The sequence below is a fragment of the Mytilus californianus genome, unplaced genomic scaffold, assembly GCF_021869535.1.
Source record: "Mytilus californianus isolate M0D057914Y unplaced genomic scaffold, xbMytCali1.0.p SCAF_2, whole genome shotgun sequence".
NCBI classification, from domain to species: domain Eukaryota; kingdom Metazoa; phylum Mollusca; class Bivalvia; order Mytilida; family Mytilidae; genus Mytilus; species Mytilus californianus.
This window is the reverse complement of record NW_026262668.1, coordinates 4624376-4651162: the sequence shown is the minus strand read 5'-3', so window position 1 is coordinate 4651162 and position 26787 is coordinate 4624376. Positions and strand designations below refer to the sequence as shown.

Genomic DNA, 26787 nt, shown 5'->3' with positions numbered 1-26787 from the left:
ACTGCAATATGAAATTGTGTTGCAATCGTCTAATATTTTATTTAATTTATTTATAGGTAAAGAGCAGAGCTTGGTTAATAGATAATGTCTGCCGTTGATTTTTGAAATAGAAATTAGGTCTGAAATATTTGTATGGTTGGTCCGAAATTTTCTTTGATTGCGATTTTTTCTACGCCCATGAGAACGTTTTTTACGAACAGTTTTAGAAACTATATCCAAAATGTTAACAGAATCGGTTCTTGATATATTACCGATTCCCATGATATTATCATTAAGACCGAGAGGGTAGACTGTCTGTAATTTTTTAATCCAATTTAATTCAATTATTTTCCGTGATCGTACAAACTTTGAATGAGATTCACCAGGCTGCTTATTTACTACTTCTAAAGCTGTTTAATATTTAATAGGATGATTGTGCTTTTCAAGATGTTGATAAATGATACTTTTGCATTTATTGGGTCTTTTAAAACGATACAGGTGTTCTTGCGTGCGTTTAGATAAATATCGTCCAGTTTCACCTACGTACTGAATACCGCATCCCGGTTAGTTTATTTAAAGGATCGGTAAGTTTACCCGGATGGTATCTGAATTTCCGGGCTCGGTAAACAACATCTCCGTAAAAATTAGGATGTGCTATCCCGTTAAAAATAAGTTTTCTACAGGTACAACCAAACTTCAAAAGCTTTATATCTATGGAAGAATTTAGTAAAGGTTTTAAGCAATTTGTGTTACGAAATCTCTGGCTTAATAATTTATCGGTAATACATAGATTCCGTTCATTGAAATCCAAAACGCTACAACAGACACGGGCATAGCGAACGAGGTGTGATATATAAACACCGTAAGATGGTGCCAAAGGAACATCACCGTCCAAAAGAGGAAAATTAACATTAGGGAACGAAAAATCGTCCCTTTTGTCGTAAATTTTAGTGAAGAATTTCCCGTGTAAAACTGAAATATCTAAATCTAGGAAAGGACAGTTATTACCGTTTATATTTGATTTATTTAAAATAAGTTCCTTTGGGTAAATTTCGGAAATATATTTAGAAAATTCTTGATTATTTAACGAAAAAATATCGTTAAGATAACGATATGTGTTGTTGAATTTATCAATTAAATGCAGTTTAGACGGGTCTTTACTGAGTTTGGCCATAAACTGTGATTCATAACAATACAAAAACAAGTCTGCTATCAAAGGGGCACAATTGGCGCCCATTGTAACACCTATAACCTGTCGATAAACTGTATTGCCGAAACATACATAAATATAATCAAGGAGAAAATTAACAGCTTCAATCATCTCATCACACCTCCAGTAAGTATATCTAGCATATTAACCTTTCTCATTAGAGAGGAATGCTTTAAATGAGTTGCAGCAAATATATTTGCATTCAGATTTACCAAACGATGTAGGAAAACATTTGTTTGATAAGATTGTGTGGAAGTATACGGTGTAAAGAGTTGAAAAGTCAAAACTGTCAACCAAATCAAAAGGACCATCAAGGGCACTTAATTTATCTAAAACATCAAAAGACTTTTTTACACTCCAAAAAGTGTTAATTCCACTATTTTCATATGTTTTATTACAAAAGTTAATAATAAGTTCTTTGGTAGTAGTTAAGGAACTATTTGAAAGCACTGAAAGTTGTAGAACACTTACTAGAGGCCGAGATGAAACGATATTTTATTGGTTTTTTGTGTAGTTTAGGTAACCAATACATAGTAGGGACCTTCAAATGTTCAGAAGAGGCCTTGAGCTGTGATGTGGTAATAATATGAATGTTTAATATATGACTCTCTGTGGAGCGCTCGGACTTGAATGTAGAAGAATTTAAAATTTCATTCTTAAGGGCATACCGGCGATACATTTATAGGGGAGGTAATGACGTTGCTAACGTAAAATGTTATTTTTCACGACGTCAAACTGTAACATATCGGGAAAAGATGCATTTTCGACTGAATTTCTATCATTCAGACTGATATAACTTGAAAACGTGTTCATGGACCCTTCTTTTTAAAAATGACATTTGTCTTGATTATGTATGAAGAATATTTGTGCCAATTTTTATGACTGAACAAATCACCGATGAATTTTTTTTTAAATTAGATAAATATACTGCAATAAATGCCGTTCTTTAACTAAAATCATCAAAATGTGATCAAAATGAATAATTTCCAATGAATTATTACACAAATTTAAAGCGCGTTTATGTAGAAAAGATATTCCAGATGCTTTTTACAAAAATCTGCTTGCGTTTATCTTTTAAAACAAAAAACTTAGGTATGTCATTCCAAAGGATAGAAATGTCCAAGAAACCGAAATTTCCAGTAAATGTCTAGAATTTCGACCCCATTTATCTCTAAAAGTAGCACATGAAGGTATTTGTTTTATTACATATTTGAATTAACTAGGTGAAAAATAGTTTGTTTGCAAACTTTCGTCAAAAATTCACCGTGGGATCAAAACTGTATCGTATGCCCTTAAGAACGTCCGTGTAGTATTTACGACATACCACCACCACATTGTTGGCTGCTCTGTCGGCCGGTACAAACACAAAACGCTTTGCGAGTTCTTATTCTAGAAATAGGCTTATTATGACATATTTTATTTGTTTCTAAATTATTTTCAAAATGTGATATTCGAATATCCACAACATCCATTCATTTATTCAAATAAGAATCAAGAGATTTTTTATCAGATTTTTCCCGTTTACACCAATTTTTACAATACGATGAAAGAGCGTCTTTTGTGACCTGACGACACTGTTTCCAATCTATTCTAATAACATCTTTTATCTTATTTGAATTATTCTAATAGTTCGAGTTTATTATAAGCCGAGTTTGAGAAGCCGATTTTGACGACCAAGTTTGAGAGGACGAGTTTGTTATTGACCGAGTTTGCTATGGGCCGAGATTGGAACAGGTGCGTTTGGACGCTTTGCTGTTTAGAGTTATCAGTCGGTACTTAGTTATTTTAAATCCGTTCGGAAATTTGTTGTCAAAAAAAAATCGGAAGAAATTATTCTGGCTGACGTGCAGATGCCTTGTGATCAATCAAACTTTTACATACAACGTTGAAAAGCGATGACGATAATATGTTTGTCTTCCTTTGGATTTTACTCATTTTTAAATGTACGATATGTTTTGGAGACGAAGGACTTTATAAATCCAGCGATGATGTCGTTATTTTAACAACCGATTCTTTCCCACCGGCGGTTCTTGGTTCAGAAAATGCATGGATAATTGAATTTTACAACAGCTGGTGTGGTCATTGTATACATTTTGCTCCTAAGTGGAAAGAATTTGCGACAAAAACAAAAGGTTTGATTACCATTGTCTTATGTTGACATGTATTGTAATTTTTCAATCATTTACCAAGAAAAAGGGGCCCATTTTGTTTGTATCATATGATATCATGACATTAGTCCAAATAATTATGACATCTTGAAAGGCTATTTTTATTTTTTTCTGTGACGCCTTCCTACAACAGGAAAGTGTCACAGAAAAAAAATTAAAATAGCCTTTCAAGACGTCATAATTATTTGGACTAATCATGACATATGTGTACAGTTTGTTCGTGTATTATCATGTAAAAAAAATGTACATGTATGTCACATGATGCACCTGTACTGTGTGAGTTTGTGGTCTAATGGCTAAGACCCATGGCCACAGTGCTGAAGGTCCTGGGTTCGATTGTGAGGTGGGTGTGGAAAATTTGAGTACATAAGAAGGGTAATTTTCATCCTCCCTCTCACATCTCTGGTACCCAGACCAGAGTTTAAACTATAATGAGTACATTGGAGCCTCGGCTAGTCAAAGACATACCCCCTGACTTTAACCAGGAGATCAATCTTGAGCTACATGTATCACTTAGGTTTTTCTGTTCCCACCGAGTTGACCTGTGATTCTTTCGGTGCTTCAGCTACCAAGGGAGTTTCTGACACCAGGAAGTCTGTTATCATGGTGAAGGATTAATACAAGTCATTTCAAATTAATAACCCTTACATCATGTACAAATCAATTAAGTAGCTCTGCATTTGTGTACATGTATATCCAATATTCTCATAGTAACTGATCATGACATGATTGATGGAAGGTCTTTCAAAAGTAATCTGTCATTTGATTTCATCATGGTGGTAATAAGGACATCAGTGGTCTCATTAGCCCAAAATAGAAGGGCGCCGTGCCCTGGGTGCCCTCAGCCGCGACCTGGGTGCCTTCATCCGCGCCCTTCTGCCCTGACGCCTTTTTCCCAAAAACCCTTGTGCCGTTTTGGTAAAATTGCCTTTGTTTCATCGATTTCTTATCACAAAGTTAAATTACATATATGACAACAGGTGATTGCCCCAAGGTTAATCATGTCATTACAATCAATTACAGTGGATAAGACTTCAAAGGTGTTAATAACTAGGTAATTTAATTAAGACAATGTACCTTTTTCTCATAAATTTGATGAATGTGTCAGCGAGTGTTTTTAGCTTGGGTCCGCATTTTCATTCTCGATCTCCAAGAAGAGTGTATAAATGAAGACTTTCATGACTTTAGAATAGAATTTAAGTCATCAAAATACAGCTATGCCTTCACAGAAACGCCGTCCATCTCAACTTGTGAGCGACAAACAAACAGTAAACGTTTTAGAAATTAATTATATATGGAGTTACTTCCCCTGTTTTAGCTTATTACAAATTTGTGCTCCTAAAATATTATCTAGTATTAAAAATAGGAATAAATTACCAATTGAATACAAAATTATATAAGAATGTTGCCTTAAGGATATTTACTGTCTTTGAACATACCAAAAAAAAATATATTGCAATTTATTTTTGATAATCATACTTTTAGCAATCCATGTTCTATACATTATCAAATAAGAAATTTATATGACCAATTTTTATGATGATGTTAAGCTGCAATCCTACATAAATGGGTAGTGTGAAGTTAAACTATCATGACATCAACTTGATGATGCTTTACTAAGTAATTCCTTAACACAAACAATGAAAAAAAGTTTTGAGGGCCAAACCCTAGCTGAAAATTTTGAAATAAGACAACTCTGTCACATGTATGCTAACTATGAGATGTTTAGTTTATGTTGTCTTTTTTTTTTGGAAAAAGGGGGGGAGGGCGTGGGAGAACAGTAGGTTAATTTGCCTCTATTGGTTTATAGTGATGTGATGTATGAATGTGTATTGACATGTTTTATGAACATGTCGTATGAGGAATTACATTTTCTAATGCAAATTTTATAGAATAAATAATCAAAACAACAACTTATGCATCTTTAATAACAACATATACAGTAAAAAAAAGAATGTGAACTCGTGATACACACAGAAACGTATACAAATGGTAGACAAAAGAAATGAGCAGTGCCTTTTCCTTTCATAAAAAAGTGCCCTGCCCTCCACTGGCACCCTGCCCCTTTTGATTTCTAGCTGGAGCACTGGACATGACTATGTACATGTAGTTTCCTTTCATGTCTGTGGAAATTTGACATATTTTCAGTGTTTATACCCTATCCCCTGGTTAAAGGAACATAGTGGCTCTGTCTCAAGGTATACCATAAGCAAAGAGTTACTATAACAACATTTATATGTCCAGATTTTCATTTTCAGTTTGTTTTTGATATGAAAATCAGTATCATGTGTAGGAAAATAATGATACCTGCTTGAAATATTAACCCTACATATAACAGTTGCCTGGTAAGGCAGATATGGCAATGTCTTGTGGACAAATTAAAAAAATAAATAAATAATGGAATGATTATGATTGGTTTTAAATGTATGTTTCTATCATATTAGTTTTGTGTTTGTTAGAAACCTGTTCCAAGTCAAGAACCTTTTTGATGGTTGTCTTTGTTTAGCTGCAAAACCGTTACTCTAATAGTCCTTATTATATTTTCTGATTTGTGCCGACCATAAATGAAATAGTCCGCAAATTGTCAAAAAATATCACAAGGACCTAAGAGCTACGGTTCCACAACTAGTCTTTGTTATGATAATTTTTGTACTGTTGAAATTTGCATACGTATTTGTTTTACAAACTGATTGTCTAGAATTTAAACTTGGGTTGTAAATTGACAGTCTAAATATTATGAAAATAAAACATGTAAAAACAAAACATCGGTCATATATCTTCCATCAAGAATTATATTTACCCATTAAAATTTGAAAAATACTGATTTCAGGATGGCAGAAAGTAATTTCAGTTGGAGCAGTTGATTGTTCACAGAAAGATAACATACCACTATGTAGAGATTATGACATACAAGGTTACCCAGCAATAATTGTAAGTATAGTCCTGTTGAACTTGTAGAACTAATATATGACATACAAGATTACCCAGCAATAATTGTATGTATAGTCCTGTTGAACATGGAGAACTTATGACATACAAAGGTTAATAATAGAAATTATTGTAACTGTAGTCAAGTAGAACTTAGTCACAAAAGATTACCCAGCAATTACTGTAAGTGTAGTTGTGTAGAACATATGACATACAAGATTACCCAGCCATTATTGTACAAGTATTGTACAGACATGCAGAGCATATGACATACAAGAATTCCCAGCCATTATTGTACAAGTATTGTACAGACATGTAGAGCATATGACATACAAGATTACCCAGCCATTATTGTACAAGTATTGTACAGGCATGTAGAGCATATGACATACAAGATTACCCAGCCATTATTGTACAAGTATTGTACTGACATGTAGAACATATGACATACCAGATTACCCAGCCATTATTGTACAAGTATTGTACAGACATGTAGAACATATGACATACAAGATTACTGAGCCATTATTGTACAAGTATTGTACAGACATGTAGAACATATGACATACAAGATTACCCAGCCATTATTGTACAAGTATTGTACTGACATGTAGAACATATGACATACAAGATTACCCAGCCATTATTGTACAAGTATTGTACTGACATGTAGAACATATGACATACAAGATTACCCAGCCATTATTGTACAAGTATTGTACTGACATGTAGAACATATGACATACAAGATTACCCAGCCATTATTGTACAAGTATTGTACAGACATGTAGAACATATGACATACAAGATTATCCAGCCATTATTGTACAAGTATTGTATTGACATGTAGAACATATGACATACTTAAATAAAAGGCTGTTACATAAATATTGTAATATTGAATTTGATTTCCTTTAAGTACAAAAATGAAGTAATAATGTTACAATTGAATTTGGAATTCTTTTGAAAAGAAATGTAATTTTTACAACCTGAAAACAATTGTTCTGATCTATTTATTTGTTAATATTATTATTTATATGTTAGCAGGCAGTAATGAAAAATGTCACACATGGTTGTATTAAAAATATCTACACATGTACATGTGTGGATTACGTATTATGAAAATGAATAGTGAAATATGTCAAATTAAAGGTGATGAGAATTCCGACTGTAAAAGTGCCTACTGTCTTCAACTGAAACATGGCTGTAATATTTGCTACTGAAGCTCTTTTAAAGATGATTAATATTGTAATATAAGCTGCTGATATGAATAAAAGGAGATGTGGTTTATATGTACATTTAAATAAGGCAGCAACTAAACAACAAAAACAAACAAATAAGTTGAAATATAAACATTTAGAGGGTAACATACAGTCATCAACAATAGACAGACATCTACCATTGTCTACACAATATATCAATCTCTAAATCACCATGATCACACCCTTATTAATCTAGGAAATTATATATGGGAATAAATTAAACAGAATTTAAAGAATCTGCAGTCAACACCAAATTCTCCAAATAAAAAAAAAAAAATGAAGATATGACATAAGAAAACCACTTTCATATGGGTAGGAATGGGGTACCCCACATGACGAATGATGGTAAAATATTTGTTAAAATAACGTTAACAATAAATATTTTACTCCATTTGACACTAAATGTAGCTACAGAATGAGATTTGACGAATGTCGATAAAGAATTGAGGCTCATTTGACACTAACAGTAGCGAAAAAGGGACGTTTGGCGCTTGGCGATAAAAGACAGTCCTACCCTCTTACATGATACCTGACTTGGACACATGAAATGCATACATATTTTTACATGTAACAAGTACTGATAAAGAAATATTTGTAGCATGGGATGGATATAGTATAAACTGCTACTAGTGTAAATATGAAAATAAGAAGACGTGGTATGATTGCCAATGAGACAACTCTCCACCAGAGACCAAATGACATAGAAGTTTAAGACTAGGTTTTTTTTTTCTTTCAATTATTAAACTAGTGTAAGGTCATGGAGTACACGTTGATCAATCACCTGTCAATTTTGCCTGCTGACTAGTCAAAATTTAATTGATGGAAATGTATGCAAATCAATTAAAACTTGGTACTTGATTAAAAAAAACCTGTAACATCTGTCCTATGTATATACATGATATAGTTGTTGTACATGTCATGAAGTTAGAAATATTTAAAATTACTTATCAGATATTCTCATTTCTGGCCAAAAATAAATATACAATGTTTTCTGTATACTGTGAACTAAAAGTGAAAAACATAAAAAAAAAAATGCATTTAGTAAATTTTTAACACCTTGCACACTAACTAGAGTATGTTCTGATCGATTTACTTGAATTTTTACACTTTCATTTAAATGGTTAATATATAATTATATATATATATATGATGACGATGAAAGACTTTTGATTTCTGTCATTCCAGAGTAATGCGATATTAACCTTCAGATTTATTTTTCTAGTACGCTTAAAATTGTAAATGGCTTTGGTAAAAGAAAGCTCATTTTCAGTTTAATAGAAATTTTTCCAATCTGTCATTCCGGTTCCAAAGAGACTTAAACCATCAGATGTCTGGCTATTTTTCACATATATATATTGTGATTTAGCGCTAATATGCTTGGATCAATTTACTTCAAGCTTTGTATACTTTGTTGTTGGGATTGGTAAAAGTAAGATCCTTTTTGATTTAAAATTTTTTTGGATTTCCTTATATAGGAATTTAACTTCAAATTTACTCAGACTGGACAGTATAGTATACTGCTATTCATGCATCAAATTGTGCAATTATTAGAGCATGCTTTGATGAAACTTTTAAGAAATTTTTGAATCCATGGAAGAAAGCTCCATTTTAATTTTATGGAATACTTAAAACAGTGGAATGAAGTTCCTCCTGTAGGTTTTTCTGTAGGACTATTTTACTGACTTGATTTTTGGTCATTTTCAGAGATTTCTTTTATAATTATCACCAGTCTTTATGAAAATTTCATACCTCAGCTGGCTCTGATAGACAAATGGGCAAACTTAACTTTAGAAAATGATTGATAGGATTTTATATGTCTATCTTATTTTCTTTATCTTAAAATCAGCTCTCATGTTAAAAATCAATACAGAGCTAATCTGTTGAGATCAACATGATCAATGCATGCATCACAATACCATTGTTCATTTTCTGATTCTACAAAAATCAATGCCAACACCTGCGTTTTAAAATGCTTTTGTTTTCATGATAGATTTTTTTAGAATGAATTTTTAATAATTGACCTGTTATCCTGTTATAGTATTATTAAAGATTTTACAAATTCTGAAATAAATATGATACTTTTTTAACAACTTTAGCCATTTTAAGTTAACATTTGTTACTACCGTGAAATGAGGATGAATGAAAGGGGGTGTGGAGGTAAACATTAACATGTTTGTGTTAACAACTCAACAGAGCAAAACAATAACAAAAGATACCTTAGAGTATTTTTTTTTAATTTCTGACACATTTCCTGCTTTTAAATTTTGGTCCAAAGGTAAGCTATAAATTAAATCACTATGAGTCTAGTATATAAATTGTGTATTTGATCAACAGATACCATAGACACCTGTAATTATATCAGCAAAATAACAGATATACATTACACAAAAGAAAAACTTTAGATCGCACCATTGCTGCATGGACCATTAACACTGCTTTGATTCTGTTTATCATTTTAACATTAATTTTGAGATAGTCACTACTGGCAATGTCTAGTTTCTCTTCATTAGAAAGAAACATAGAGATACCAGGAAGTTTTCTCAGCACTACCAAAGGCAAATTTTTATGCCCCCGCCGTAGCGGAGGGGGCATTAAGTTTTACCCTTGTCCGTCTGTACGTATGTACGTCCCAAAGTTGGTTTCCGTTCTCTAACTTTAGTTTGCCTCAAACAAATGTTATGAAACTTAAACACAATGCTTATTACCACAAAACACAGATCAAGTTTGAATTTTGGTGGCGTCACTTTAACCGTTCTAGAGTTATGCCCCTTTACAAATTGAAAAATTGCTGAATTTTTCGTTTCCGTTCCCTTACTTCAGTTTGCCTCAACCAAATGTTATGAAACTTATACACAATGCTTATTACTACAAAATACAGATCAAATTGAATTTTGGTGGCGTCACTTTAACCGTTCTAGAGTTATGCCCCTTTACAAATTCAAAAATTGCTGCATTTTTCGTTTCTGTTCTCTAACTTTAGTTTGCCTCAACCAAACATGCCAAATGTTATGAAAAGTATACACAATGCTTATAACCACAAAACACAGATCAAGTTTGAATTTGGGTAGCGTCACCTTTACAAATTCAAAATTTGCTGAAATTTTCGTTTCCGTTTTCCAACTTTAGTTTCTCAACCAAATGTTATGAAACTTATACACAATGCTTATAACCACAAAACACAGATCAAGTTAATTTGGGTGGCGTCACTTTTACCATTCTAGAGTTGTGTCCCTTTACAAATGGAAAAATTGCTGAATTATTAGTTTCCATTCTCTAACTTTAGTTTGCCACAAACAAATGATATGAAACTTATGTGCAATGTTCATTACCACAAAACACAGTTCAAGTTTGAATTTTGGTGGCGTCACTTTTACTGTTATTAAGTTATGCCCCTTTACAAATTGAAAAATTGCTGAATTTTTCGTTTCCGTTCCCTTACTTCAGTTTGCCTCAACCAAATGTTATCAAACTTATACACAATGCTTATTACAACAAAACTCAGATCAAGTACAAATTTATAACGTTATATGCAAGCTGGGGCATCATCTGTGCCCCATTGACACATTCCTCATTTATTTATTCTATCCAATATGCATTGTTTCAGTTTTTTCCACCAAATGCTGATGAAGCGTATAGAGGAGAGCCTATCCATGATCAGGACATTGATTCCATTGGTAGGAGAGTTATAAACTACATAGGTCAGTTTGAAGGTGCCAGTAAACCTTCGTCATGGCCAGCTTTACAGCCTCTCAGGTAAGAGATCCACGATCAGGACATTGATTCCATTGGTAGGAGTTTTATAAACTACATACATGTAGGTCAGTTTGAAGGTTCCACTAACCTTCCTCATTGCCAGCGTTACAGCCTCTCAGGTACGATTGTCTTCTAGAAAAATAGACAGAAGATACTAAGGGGTCATTTAAAACTTGTAAGTCAAGGGGAAACTACCCATGACATTACACAAAAGACAATGAAAGACAAACACTACACAGAAAATTATTGACAACCCAATTAAAAAGTGGTGGTTATCTCCGGTGATTTTGAAGGGTTAGCAAATCCTGCTCCACGTGTGACAACTCTTGTGATACTTCTATAAAATAGTCTAATGCTGATCAGTATAATTAGATTGGCATAATATGTATTTTTTGTAGTTATATAGATATCATCAGTAGTCCATATACTTTGCATTATTTCAATGTTTCAAGAATACCTCTACTGTTGTTTTTTTAAACAGTTTCAACTGATGGAATAATGAAAAACTGTAATACAAGTACTAAGATGTTTGATGCCGTAAAAAATGGTTTATCCAAGCATATATACATTGTACTACCTTAGATACAAGTCCATTCCTTATATTCCCATTTCTGTTTTAAACCCCTTCAGTCAGGGGTACTACTTGTACAAGTAGTTTTTATTTACTTGAAGAAGTAATATTAATATACTTATATAAGTAAATTTTTAGGATACTTATACAAGTGTATTTTATTTACTTGTATAGGTAAAAAAAAAATTGGCTTAGTTATGTCCCTAAGACATTCAGATTTTTTTACTTATATAAGTGAAAAAGTTATCCTATCTTCTTTTCTTGTATTCATAGGACTTCTTTGCTCTAATAGAATTTTAAATTTTCTGTCCTTTGCAGATGTCTTAACTAATCATTTAAGTGTAATTTCATGGACAATGAAAATCTCATTTGTCTGTTATCTTCAGAACACTGCTCATTTACAAGCCCCCAAGAAGCAATTTTTGAAGGCCTTGCGCAAATACATAAGATCTTTGCGCAATCAGTTTCTTTGTTGAGTTAATGAGATGAAACATTGAACTCTAATAAAAAATTATGAGCTAACCTGGGAAAAATCATTAAAGGCATGTTTTAACATTTCAAAACTTGAGAATTTTTGTGGGATTGTAAAAAAAATTTACTTATACAAGTAAATTTTTGAAAAAATTAAGGGGAGATTATTCAAACATTATAATTAACTTATATAAGTATATTTTTTTTACTTCTTCAAGTAAATAAAGATTACTTGTACAAGTAGTACCCCTGACTGCCCTTATACAAATATACTAATATTCTGTATTCAAAAATTGACAGTTATATTGCTTAATCAGACGGCAGAAAAACAATGAGTTCATTTGAAATATGCATGTATTTAGGGATTGGACGTAAAGCAAACAATAATCAATCTATTCAAGCATCTAAAGTTCACTATACAGCCTTAAATGATAGATGTTAGTTTTTCAAATTTGTCTTACCTTTGTGATTTGTTCTCGTCCAGAATATTAAAAAAAAATGCCAACAGTACAAGTCACTGGACATTAATCAAGCAACAATAAATCTAACCTTTGGGTGGATATATCATTTTTATACGACAGCAAAAAAGTCGTAGTCGTCTGCGTCGTATGAAGACATTTGGTTTCCAGACAATAACTTTAGTATATGTAAATAGAAATCTGTGAAATTTAAACACAATGTTTACAACCACAAAAAGAAGGTTGGGATTGATTTTGGGGGTTATGGTCCTAACAGTTTAGGAATTAAGGGCCAAAAAGGGGCCCAAATAAGCATTTTTCTAGTTTCCAGACATAACAATAACTTGTGGAAAGATGTATGGATCTCTCTGAAATTCGACCACAAGTTTCCATACCACAAAGGGATGGTTAGGATTGGTTTTGGAGGGTTATGGCTCAAACCGTTAAGTAATAACGGGCAAAAAAGGGGGAAAAACAAGGGTTTCCTGGTTAATGGACAATTACTTAAAAGTACAATGTTGCTTTAAAATTATGTATAAAGAAATGTTGTATTGTCTTGAGGTGATTAGCTCTCAATTTATTTTTAGAAGTTACTATTAAAAATGCTGATTAAAGAATATTAATTTTAGTCATGATTATGTATGTCATTTTCTATTTTAAGACTTTTATGATGTATTCAAATGGGTAATTATGGTTGCAAACTCCATTGGAAAATTGAAGTGAGATTATGACCATATCTTGAGGGAAAGATTTTTTTTTATAAAGGGGGGGGGGGGGGGGGGGTGAGGTAAAAAAAATTGGGGGGGGGGGGGGGTAAAAAAGAAATTGTTGGGGGAGGACAATTTTTTCTCATTTTAGATTTCAGAAATTAAAAAGAAAATTTCTTTAAATATTTTGGTTTTTTTTGCAAAAAAAGGGGGGGGGGGTAAAAAAAAATTTTGTGTGGGGGGGGGGGTCAATTTGCAACAGCATAGTGTAATGCACAAAAGCAAAAAAAAGGGGGGGGGGGGTAAAAAAAAAAATTTTTTTTGGGGGGGGGGTCAATTCGCAACAGCATAGTGTATTGCACAAAAGCAAAAATTGAATATAAATTCAAATTATATAACCAATACTAAGTCCTTTGACTACAGTTATTCTGTGTCATAAACCTATTATGTGCCAAATATTTAATTACAGTCCAATTTCAGACCTGTATCAAGCACGAATATTGTGTCCATTTTTGCCCCAACTGTTCAGGGTTGGACCTCTGCGGTCTTATCCAGCTGCGCTCAGCGAAGCAATTTATTAACTTTTAATTTAAAAATAAGAAGATGTGGTATGATTGCCAATGAAACAACTCTCCACAAGAGAAAAAAATGATGTAAAAGTAAGCAACTATAGCTAATTTGGTCTTCAACAATGACCAAAACCCATACTGCATAGCAAGCTATAAAAGGCTTTAAATAATAAATGTAAAGCAATTCAAACGACCTGATTTATGTACAAAACAATAAATGAAAAACAAATATGATATACAGCAACAAACAACATCCATTGAATTACAGGCTGCTGACTAGAGAGTGTATTTATGATATTTGGGTTTTTATGATTTCTTTTTGCTGTTATACAGTTTTTATATCAGATGAATGTGAGAGGTATAAGAAATAATGTAATAAAATGAAGCACTGGATTATTTTACAAATGAGTAACATTAGATTTTAGTATGTCATTGTAAGGAGATATATATGGACCTGGAGTTGACATCTTTCTGTAATAAGACTAATTTATTATTTTTTATTTGTGGGAGTTCTCCCCTGTCCTATTTATTCAAATGGAATAGCCCATAATATAAATTTATCATTTTTCAGTACTGTAGAGCAGATCTGGGAAGAATCTAAAGATATTCATAAACATGTCATTCTACTGTTTGAACATAAAGAGTCTTATATCGGCAGACAGGTAACAATTCTAAAGCTTTAATGCATTATATTATAGAACGTTATCATTTGATTTTTTAACAACACAGTAGATCAACCGCCAGTGCATAAATTAAATAGTGTCAATACTTTCTGAACATGATTGTATTCAGACAATTTGGTTTAAATGATATTGTACACAACCAACTATGATAGTTATTGCAGGGATCACCATGACCTATTGTAGTGTGGGACACCGCCATGCTTGAATTTCCCTCCGCCACCTTTTGATTTTCATGTGCCACGCTTATTTTGTTGTCTACCAATATGACCAAGCTTCAAAAATAGATTGTACTTAAATACCTGATACCTCTAACCCAACTAAAAAAGTTTATGACAAGTTTACGACCCCAAGCTAATCAAGTCACAACAGGTGTCATTTGTTGTTACAGGTAATCTGATTATCCGATGGGTCCTTAATGATCATCAAAATTAAATCATACAAATATAGTAGGGATGTCAACGAGTACTCGAGTATCGCTTGGTAGTACCGAGTATCGAATACCAAAATGATACTCGACTAATCATTTTTTTTTGTTGTTAGAATGTTGTTCCCTTCTTAAAGAATTTTTTTTTATTAAGAGCGCCTCCCGTGAAATCAAAATAAAAATACAGTTCGAATGTTTGAGTTTAATTGTCATTTAAAATCCCCTCATGCGCTATGAACAAGAGCACCTTTCCAAGGCCTGCACTTTTAGCTAATCGTGTCCTAGTCATTCTACAAAGGTGACCTCTGTACCGCCACAGCAAATATTTTCATCAGCAGAACTGTTAGTTACGTAACAAAGTTGATAAATTGAATTGTCCAATAAAAAGTTGACAAGATAATATTTCTAAATAAGAACAAATTCGTTGCACCCTGTGTCGACCCTCAGAGAATGGTTAAAGTCTTTTAAATGATCACCCCTTTGTTGATCATAAAGGTGTTTCTTTACGATTCCCAAATACTGTTGATTTAGTAATCAATTTTCTATAGATATTTATTAATAATTACAAATTGATTAAATTATTGCCTGTTTACATAATTAGTACATGTAGTAAATGAGCTCATAATTATGGTATAAAATTCCTGGGACTATTATCTAGTCCAAGGTATTAATGTGGAGGGTTTTACGTCCATAAGACAACTCCCCACAATCTGTAAATTGGATTTTATTTTGTGTTTCCATTTTGTATATGTTTTTCCGAGCGAGTACTCGAGTATCGCTTGGAAAATCCAACGAGTACTCGATTAGTAAATCTTCACCGAGTTGACATCCCTAAATTATAGCATCAGTCAGTCAGCAATGTCATTGGACATTTCAACATATGACCACACAATTTGCAACATTTACCGAAGTTTCATTATGAAAACTCTTGACAAAAAAACGAAAACTGTAATGAACTTATTAAAAAAACATTGGTTAAAATGAATTCCTATGAAATGTCAAATTCAGATATATTTTGTCTTTGCCTGCCCTCACTTTTGATAAGAAAAAACATGACGGCTTCCATTGATTGTATTCACTTCTACTGTGTATAATCCTCTCGAGAAGTAGGAGCACACTTGAATACAAGAAAGATAACTCAATTATAATTTTTTCCTTGTATTGAAATACCTACTCAAGATATGTCCACATCTAACTTTAAGACTTTTAGTTTTAAGGGGTCTTAGGTTTACGGGGGTCTTATGAGTTTATATGGTGTTAAGAGGGTCTTAGAATTGACGACATCACTCCCCAATCCTTGATTTTCATTCTGTGGTGAACCATGTATTGTGATGGAATTCCAATTTTCAGTTAATGAACTACACAAGAATTCCAAAGTAAAAGTAAAAAGGTTGGACCATTGTTATTATTGTAGATTGCCTTGTTGGTGATGTGATCTGAATATTTTTCTTATAATGAAACAAAAAATTAGGCTCATATATAAAAAGCCATGTCAATATTAATTATTGTAGCATACATTTTAATATTTTTTTGGTTGAAATGGTTTTAATTTGTTTTCTTAATATTTGTGCAATTTGACACAAGTCAGTTTGTATAGACATAACCACATTTTAGCATCTTGTTTCAGCTTTTTAGTTAGAAGGATTGCTCATTATTAACCTGGAATCAGTTTTGCCCAGAATAATCTTACTAATGCTCATACAAATTATGGATTTAAATTTGTTTATTACATGTTTACAGGTGATACTAGATTTAAGCCAGTATAAACATTTGTTGATAAGAACAGTTACCAATCAAAACATAGTAAAGTTTGGAGTGACACATTTACCTTCATTATTCTTACTCCATGGTGGTGATGGCAGGTTTGAACATATAGCCAAGTAAGTCAATCATTTTAACAGTGCCACCAGTCATGTTATGATACTATGAGGTCAATCAGTGTAAGTGTTGTTATCCAACGATGGCCTCTTTATATTGTGAGACAATGAGATAAGCATAAATTGTGACATTGGAAATGTGTGGGAAAGTTTACGATGTGAAAGAATGATTTCATTAATTAAGTCTCCCAAACGAAGTTTGGGAAGACTTATTGTTTTTGCTCAGTTCTTATTATTCTTCTTCTTCTTCCGCCGCTTTTAAATTTGAACTTGTCCGCACCCGTTCTCCAAAACCGCTTGTCAGATTAACTTAGGGTTTCACAATATGTTAGACTAACATGTCTAGTGGTGCAATCAGGGTTTTGTTTGTGCAATGGGGTTTATAAAGGGGTACTTTGAGGGGCAAAAAGTAAAGAGGGTTTTACTATAGAACCCTACGGGATTTTATTTTTTTAAATTTTCAGTTGATTATAAATTGAAAACCGTTTGTGATAGACACAATCTTTTTAATTGAAAATGTTCTAAATGATAAAGCCCATTAAATGAAATACAGGGTTAGTCCCCAGGGGTCACCCCCACCCCCTGCCATTTAAGAAAGTTTTAATATCTTCTAAGTGGTCAAGATCCCCACCCCTAAACCATATATATTCTGGTTTGTCATGCTAAGATGGTTTGAATGATATACAGGGTTAGTCCCCAGGGGTCATCCCGACCCCCTGCCATTTGAGAAAGTTCTAATATCTTGTAAATGGTCGAGATCCCCACCCCTAAACCATAAATATTCTGGTTTGTCATGATAAAGCACATCAAATTAAATACAGGGTTAGTCCCCAGGGGTCACCCCCACCCCCTGCCATTTAAGAAAGTTCTTATACCTTGTAAGTGGTCAAGATCCCCACCCCTAAACCATATATATTCTGGTTTGTCATGCTAAGATGGTTTGAATGATATACAGGGTTAGTCCCCAGGGGTCATCCCGACCCCCTGCCATTTGAGAAAGTTCTAATATCTTGTAAATGGTCGAGATCCCCACCCCTAAACCATATATATTCTGGTTTGTCATGATAAAGCACATCAAATGTTATACAGGGTTAGTCCCCAGGGGTCACCCCCACCCCCTGCCATTTAAGAAAGTTCTAATATCTTCTAAGTGATCAAGATCCCCACCCCTTAACCATATATATTCTGGTTTGTCATGCTAAGATGGTTTGAATGATATACAGGGTTAGTCCCCAGGGGTCATCCCGACCCCCTGCCATTTGAGAAAGTTCTAATATCTTGTAAATGGTTGAGATCCCCACCCCTAAACCATATATATTCTGGTTTGTCATGATAAAGCACATCAAATGAAATACAGGGTTAGTCCCCAGGGGTCACCCCCACCCCCTGCCATTTAAGAAAGTTCTAATATCTTCTAAGTGATCAAGATCCCCACCCCTAAACCATATATATTCTGGTTTGTCATGCTAAGATGGTTTGAATGATATACAGGGTTAGTCCCCAGGGGTCATCCCGACCCCCTGCCATTTGAGAAAGTTCTAATATCTTGTAAATGGTTGAGATCCCCACCCCTAAACCATATATATTCCTATTTGTCATGTCTCGAACATTTGGATGACGTATACGGTCAGTCCCCAGGGGTTCCCCCCACCCCCAATGTTCTAATATCTTGTAAATGGTTGAGATCCCCACCCCTAAACCATATATATTCCTGTTTGTGATGTAATGAACATTTGAATGACGTATAGGGCCAGTCCCCAGGGGTTCCTCCCCACCCCCAATGTTCTAGTATCTTGTAAATGGTCGAGATCCCCACCCCTAAACCATATATATTCCTGTTTGTGATGTAATGAACATTTGAATGACGTATAGGGCCAGTCCCCAGGGGTTCCTCCCCACCCCCAATGTTCTAGTATCTTATAAATGGTCGAGATCCCCACCCCTAAACCATATATATTCTGGTTTGTCATGCCAAGATGATTTGAATGATATACAAGGTTAGTCCCCAGGCATCACTAATGCATATAACTTTACTGGACCAAACCAATTTTCACTGGACGTTGCCCAATGTCAGGCGACCCTGGGAATTACGAATTATGGAAGCTTCGTTTGGGAGACTTCGTAACAGCATCCTGTTACAATCATTTCTTGTTTTAACTAGATTTAATGGAAAATGAGCATGATGAGTACTGCAAGCTTTGTTACCGAACAAAATGTATCATAATTTATTTATTTATAATGTATTGGGTTTAAAAATACCTATTTTGAGAAAAAAAACATACATATTTGTTTTATGTTTCTAAAAACCACAAAAACTAAAACCACAAAACCATATATGGAAGTGGCATATTTTAAGTTTAAAATAAAAGATACATCTACCCTATATCTTTCATTCATTAATAGCTGATAATATAAAAGGTACTGAAATTCCAAAAGTAGATGTCAAAACAACTTTTCAAAGTGATTGATTTATTTAAAATTAGCAGTTGTTGTTATCTGTTATACAACTGATCAATCAAAATGTATACATATGATGATAAGATACTATAAAGATTTACCTTTACATTTCAATTTGTAAGTTCTCCATAATAATAGACAGTTGCAAGTTCCAATATATAAATGAGAACAAACAGTATTATTATAAAAAGATTTTTCTTCTTTAACAGAGGAGTTGATGACCGTGAAACCATTGTAGCGATTATTAAAAAGCTTATAGGTGCTGATCATGATGATAATGGAGAGACACAAGAAGACCATAAGATGGCAGAAAAAACTGTTAAGATGCAAACAACGGCAATTACTAATGGGTAAGGTTTGATTCACTGACTTATACTATTCCACAGAAATGTAAATATAAAATATTTGTGTGCACTGAATTATTGGGATTGATAATCAATGGACACAAGTGCAAGATTTATTAGGCCAAAAAATATTGAATATCAGGTTTTTTTCATGTGTGTTTAATTTTCACTTTGTTCTCTGCACCCAAAGAAACATGAAAATTTGACCCCACGTAAATTTCCCTGCATATTCCAAGATTTATGATTGTTTGAAAGACTGTTAATTATGGAGTGTTTTGTGTTGTTCAACAGATCCCAAGAACATGCATACCTAATTAAGATCTCTGTTTTCGTAATAATTAATTAGCTAATCATACATGTCACACCTTTTGACAACACAACAATCAGTGACATGTTAAAAATGTTAGTTAGCGACGTTCTGTTGATTGGTGTCATAACCCGAACATTTTGCATGTAATGTAAAAATAAAATAGATTACATTTACACGGATATGTGTATACCTGTAAGGATCAAAACCTTCAACTTTTAACATACTCCAATATAAATATTTTACGTTCCTTGAAAGTGTATGTTTTGTTTGTAGAACTCTTATTTATTTGATATCGACTAACTGTTAGTTCATTAAGTTCATGTTGTTTACTACTTTAACAATACAATACAGTTATTTTTTTGCGTGTATTTTCTAGAGATGTCAACTGGGTGAAGATTTACTAATCGAGTACTCGTTGAATTTACCAAGCGATACTCGAGTACTCGCTCGGAAAAACATCTACAAAATGGAAATTATACGCATTTTACGTATTGTGGGTAGTTGTCTTATGAATGTAAAACCCTCAACATTATTACCTAGGACTAGATAATAGTCCCAGGAATTTTATACCATAATTAATAGCTCATTTACTACATGTACTAATTATGTAAACTGGCAATAATCTAATCAATTAATTAATAAACATCTACAGAAAATGATTACTCAAACAACAGTATTTGGGAATCGTAAAGAAACACATGTAATGATCAACAAAGGGGAGATGATTAGAACTTACTGATGCCTTTAACCATTCTCTGAGGGTCGACACAGGGTGCCACGAACGAATTTGTTCTTATTTAGAAATATTATCTCGTCTACTTTTTTTGGGACAAGTTGATTTTTAGACTTTGTTACCTAACTAACAGTCCTACTGATGAAAATATTTGATTTGCTCTGATGGTAGAGGTGGTGGAATGACACCATTAGCTAAAAGTGTAAGCTTTGGAAAGGTGCTCTTGTTCATAGCCTAACTCTGTTCAAAGGAACTTTAAATGACAATTAAACGCAAACATTTGAACTGTATTTTAATTTTGATTAATATTTGATTTCCGGGGAGGCACTTTTAATACAAATATTTTTTCTTTAAGAAGGTATCAACATTCTAACAGGAAACCGATTACTCGAGTACCATTTTGGTATTGGATACTCGGTACTACCAAACGATCCTTGAGTACTTGTTGACATCCCTAGTATTTTCCCATTCAGCGAAAATAATACAGTAAAAATTTAACCTGCCAATTTTGTCATCAAATCCAGAAAAAAAGCAGACGCGAAAAAAACCCAATATACGGTAACTTAAATTGTTTGATTTTGCCTACCTACCAACTTAAAAAGCAGCCTACCTGAAAAATTGTTGGAAATATGACACAATTTTTTTTAAAAAGATTTTTCACTGCTCTAACGTTGTTTTCTTTTCTATATCATGTAACTGATGTTGTTAGTAAAAAAAAAATTAAAATCCCTACCTCCCTATGAGGCATGTGTAGGCAACATCAAACAAATAATTTTTTAAGGGTAGCCTTATTGAAATTTTAGGAAGTACTGTATGCAAGTAACCTTTCTCCCTGCAATTTTCCCAATGAGAAAAACCTTTGCTAAAATTTCTGAATTTAAAAGTAGTTGTTGACTATTGATGAACAATGTGTGTGGTTTGTTTGTTCCCAGCTCCACTTGGATTAGAAATTAAGCTTTAAGGACTAATTCAGATGCTATTTTCTGATTTTACTGGTATTTTGACTGTTTAAAAAAGATATGATCATTATGGATTACATTGCACTGAAACAGTACTCAATTTGTTATTGCAATATTGATTGATGTTTGCTTAACCTCCTGTGGCAAATAGTTCATGAATGTTCAGGACAAGAAAAATTAACAATAAATACAACAGGTAGGTCCTGTTAAAGAGGCCGTTCAGGATGAAGGTCAGGGGAATTTGGAAAAAGAGGGTATATTGGATAGGGACAGAAATTTTGTCTTACAACAGGCAACTATGGACCCCTCAAAGAGTTGTTGCAAGGGTTCGTAAAGTGCAGAGTGGAACTCTCTCTACACAAGGCATCAGATTTAACGTCTCCATTCTGACCGTATGTGGCTGTGTGCTTGATACATCAATCCCACACAGCCTTCAGATGACCCACTTTGGTGGGGCTATCCTGCTGGTTGGAAGAAGACCAAGTGACCATATATCTATTCCACAGTCACCTTTGTGGATGTTGTTGGAATAAAAGACTTGTTAGGTGGAAGTCAATGAGACAGAATCTTATGGATTACCATATTACCAGACACATATTTTTAAAAATCAATATGAAAACAAAATATACTTCAAACTCTTTTTCTTTTTCAGTAAATTTTCAATAAAATCTGTTTTCACTGCAAAAATGAAGAATATAAAAATCTTAAGATACAATCGTTTCATTTAGGTGGATATTTCTTTTTTTCAAGTTTATGATAAAGTTCTTTATATATTCAATATATATTTATGATTATACTTAGTTATTGTCATGCTTCAATGCCAATCATATAGTTAAGGGAATAAAAAAACACCAATGTTATGTACTCTTTATCATGATGTATCAGTGTATGTATTTTCAGGACATCTTCATTAATGAGTGACACAAATTTACTTTTTAAGCAGTTTTGAATATGGCAGATTGAAAAGTGTTAAAAAAATGTGTGATTTGTATTTCAGGACAGTTGTATATATGTCAGATTTAGAGTCAGCACTATCCTACAGCTTCAGACAAGAAATAGCTATACAGAGATCTATTGATGGAGAGGCTCTACAGGCACTTAAAGATTTCATTAGAGTTCTAACAAAGGTATGCTGACATTCTTAAGAAATTGTCCAAAATTTGTAGAATAAATGCAAAATACAAAAAAATGTAAAAATACAATGAAAGACAACTCTATGTAAACAGGTAGTTCATTTGCAACATACATTTTTTTTATTAATTTTAATTTCTATTTAATGTACTTATAATTTTTGAACTTTTCTGTATCAGTCAATTGAATGTGGGGTATTTTTGTAGTATTTCCCAGGTGAAGAGTATCTGAAGAAATTTTTACGGAGAATAAAGACTTGGCTTGATTCTGTGTCTTCAGGACTCACGGGAGAAGTCTGGGTGTATTATATAGACAGTTTACAGGTAAATATAAGTTTGTTTTGATTCTGTGTCGTCAGGACTTGCGGAAGAAGTCATGGTGTATTATATAGACAGTTTACAGGTAAATATGTTGGTTTTGATTCTGTTTCTTCAGGACTTCCGGGAGAAGTCATGGTGTATTATATAGACAGTTTACAGGTAAATATATGTTTGTTTTGATTCATTGTGATATGGGCACTGGCCAAAAATATTTCGTTATAATTTGAAAAATAAATGTAAAAGAAGGGGTCAAGAAGTACAACTTATTCTGCAATGAACTTGTCTATATAAAAACAAGGAGATGTGGTATGATTGCCAATGAGACCACTATCAATCATAGTTCTGTCTGTTCTGCTGTGACTTTTATATATATAACTCACCTCTTCTATTAAGGAATGATTTGATATTTGGACTAACACTTTATAATGATGATTGTACTGTGTAGTCACCCTCTGTGAGATAATACTTTGAAATTTAATAACTCCACTTGAGAGCATGAAATTTTTAGTCAATGTCTATTTAGGAAGGGGTGCACAATATGCATGCAATTTCTTGTTCAGTTAGTTATCGATTCAGAATTACTGATTTTTTTTTAATTTATTTGTAGTCTGTCTATACATATTTACCAGATAAAATCAGCTGTGTTGTTTGTAAGGGGAGACAACTTCTGATTATTTTATATATTTGTAGTCTGTAGATATATTTTACCAGATAAGATTAGGTATGTTGGTTGTAAGGGGAGATAACTACTGATTATTTTATTTCTTTGTAGTCTGTAGATTCATGTTTACCAGAAACAATCAGCTGCATTGGTTTAAAGGGGAGATAACTACTGATTATTTTATTTATTTGTAGTCTGTAGATACATATTTACCAGATCTAATTAGCTGGGTTGGTTTATAGGGGAGATAACTACTGATTATTTTAAATATTTGTAGTCTGTAGATATATTTTACCAGATAAGATTATGTATGTTGGTTGTAAGGGTAGAGAACTACTGATTATTTTATTTCTTTGTAGTCTGTAGATACATATTTACCAGATCATCTAAGTAGGTGGGTTAGATTAAAGGGGAGATAACTACTGATTATTTTAAATATTTGTAATCTGTAGATATATTTTACCAGATAAGATTAGGTATGTTGGTTGTAAGGGGAGATAACTACTGATTATTTTATTTATTTGTAGTCTGCAGCTACATATTTACCAGATCTAATTAACCAAGTTGGCTGTAAGGGGAGATAATTACTAATTATTTTATTTCTTTGTAGTCTGTAGATACGTATTTACCAGAAACAATTAGCTGGGTTGGTTGTAAGGGGAGTGAACCCAGGTACAGAGGATACCCATGTTCCATGTGGACACTGTTTCATACACTTACAGCCAATGCTTACCTCATTGGAAAAAACAGTAAGTTTCTGATATTTTTATAATGTTTCAATTTGGTAAATAAAGTAACTAAACTTTATTTTGTTTCAGCATAATGATTATATGATTCATGGTTTTCTTCTTAACTCTTCTTATAAGAGGGTCTGGAGTGGGGACATTTCTGTATTCTTTTAGTAGTACATGTAAAGGTCATTGTTCTCGTATGTTTATTTTTTTGGCCTATTATTCTCTATTCTTTATATATTAGTACCATATTATTCTCTATTCTTTATATTCAGCTCATTTTTAGTCCCCTACAGACGAAGTCGAAGGAGACTTTAGGTTTGCACTCCGTCCGTCTGTCTGTCTGTCTGTCCTTCTGTGAGTCCGGCAAATCAGTTTTCCACACTTTTTTTCTTCATGCTTGAAGATATTGATTTGATACTTGGTATATTGTTTTATCATGACAAGTTACAGATCAAGTTCGAATTTTGTTCCGGTTTGATATTTTGTGCAGAGTTATGGTCCTTGGACTTAGAAAATTCACTCAAATATTCAGTTTTCCGCACTTTTTTTCATCATTCTTGAAGATATTGATTTAATGATTGGTACATTGTTTTATCATGACAAGTTACAGATCAAGTTTGAATTTTGTTCCGGTCTGATGATTTTGTGCAGAGTTATGGTCCTTGGACTTAGAAAATTCACTCAAATAATCAGTTTTCCGCACTTTATTTCGTCATGCTTGAAGATATTGATTTGATAATTGGTATATAGTTTTATCATGACAAGTTACAGACCAAGTTTGAATTTTATTTCGGTTTGATGATTTTTTGCAGAGTTATGGTCCTTGGACTTAGAAAATTCACTTAAATTATCAGTTTTCCGCACTTTTTTTCGTCATGCTTGAAGATATTGACTTGATATTTGTGATATAGTTTACACCATGACAAGTTATAGATCAAGTTAGCATTTTGTTCCAGTACAATTAGTTTTTAACTGGTGGGGGACTATGTATTGCCATGCAATACTCTCAGAATGCTTGTTTCCTCTATTTTTTTGCCCAATAGTCTCTATGCTGTAAACTCCATCCAGATATTCTCATAACTGTCAATCTGGAGTTAACATTTACAGATTGTGATACTATGGTAACTTTTGGTATTTCAATTGATATGTTAGTTACCAGTATTATATTCAATATAAACCACTTGATAAACTTCTAATAAACAATTTTTATACGACCGCAAAAAAATGTTTGTGGTCATATATTGGTATGACGTTGGCGTCGTCGTCGTCCGAAGACACATTAGTTTTCGCACTCTAACTTTAGTTTAAGTGAATGGATCTCTATGAAATTTTACCACAAGGTTCAATACCACAAAAGGAAGGTTGGGATTGATTTTGGGGGTTATGGTACCAACAGTAAAGGAATTAGGGGCCAAAAATAAGCATTTTTGTAACTTCCAGACATAACTTGTGTGTTAGTGTATGGATCTCTCTGACATTGTACCACAAGGTTCCATATCACAAAAGGAATGCTGGGATTAATTTTGGGGATAATTGCCTCAAAAATTAGGAACTAGGGGCCAAAAAAGGGGCAAAAAACAAGCATTTTTCTAGTTTCATGACAATAACTTGAGTGTAAGTGTATGGATCTTTCTGAAATTGTACTACAAGGTTCCATATCACAAAGGGAAAGCTGGGTTTGAGTTTGGGGGTAATTGCCCAAAACGTTTAGGAATTTGGGGCCAAAAAGGGGCCAAAAAACACATTTTTCTAGTTTCCAGACAATAACTTGTGTTCAAGTGTATGGATCTCTCTGAAATTGTACTGCAAGGTACCATACCACAAAGGGAAGGCTGGGATTGAGTTTGGGGTGATGAATCATAAGGGGGTTCAAAAAATTTGGGGGGAGGGGATTTTTTTTTTTTTCCTTTTTTTTCTTTTTTTCCTTTTTTTTTTCTTTTAAAATTTTCCATTTTAAGTTGGTTATTTCTGATTTATATTTAAAAGCAAATAATAATGATATGGTAGGAGATACACCAAGGCTTCCAAAACGGTCATATATGCCGTACATTTGTATAATGTCCGGTAAAAGTCCGGCT

At 33.2% G+C, this 26787-nt stretch overlaps 1 protein-coding gene across 1 annotated transcript in view; it reads left to right on the top strand.

The window, feature by feature from the left end:
* The first annotated feature begins 3006 nt into the window (after positions 1 to 3006).
* LOC127729115 (sulfhydryl oxidase 1-like) overlaps positions 3007 to 26787 on the top strand; it is a 45850-nt gene continuing 22069 nt past the window's right edge. Inside the window, exons 1-9 of the mRNA XM_052236771.1 lie at positions 3007 to 3321; positions 6188 to 6288; positions 11152 to 11300; positions 14648 to 14738; positions 16924 to 17063; positions 19727 to 19867; positions 22861 to 22990; positions 23201 to 23317; positions 24586 to 24724. Of these exons, the coding sequence (XP_052092731.1) occupies positions 3096 to 3321; positions 6188 to 6288; positions 11152 to 11300; positions 14648 to 14738; positions 16924 to 17063; positions 19727 to 19867; positions 22861 to 22990; positions 23201 to 23317; positions 24586 to 24724 (1234 nt within the window). The 5' untranslated portion in view covers positions 3007 to 3095. The remainder of the gene's footprint in view (positions 3322 to 6187; positions 6289 to 11151; positions 11301 to 14647; positions 14739 to 16923; positions 17064 to 19726; positions 19868 to 22860; positions 22991 to 23200; positions 23318 to 24585; positions 24725 to 26787) is intronic.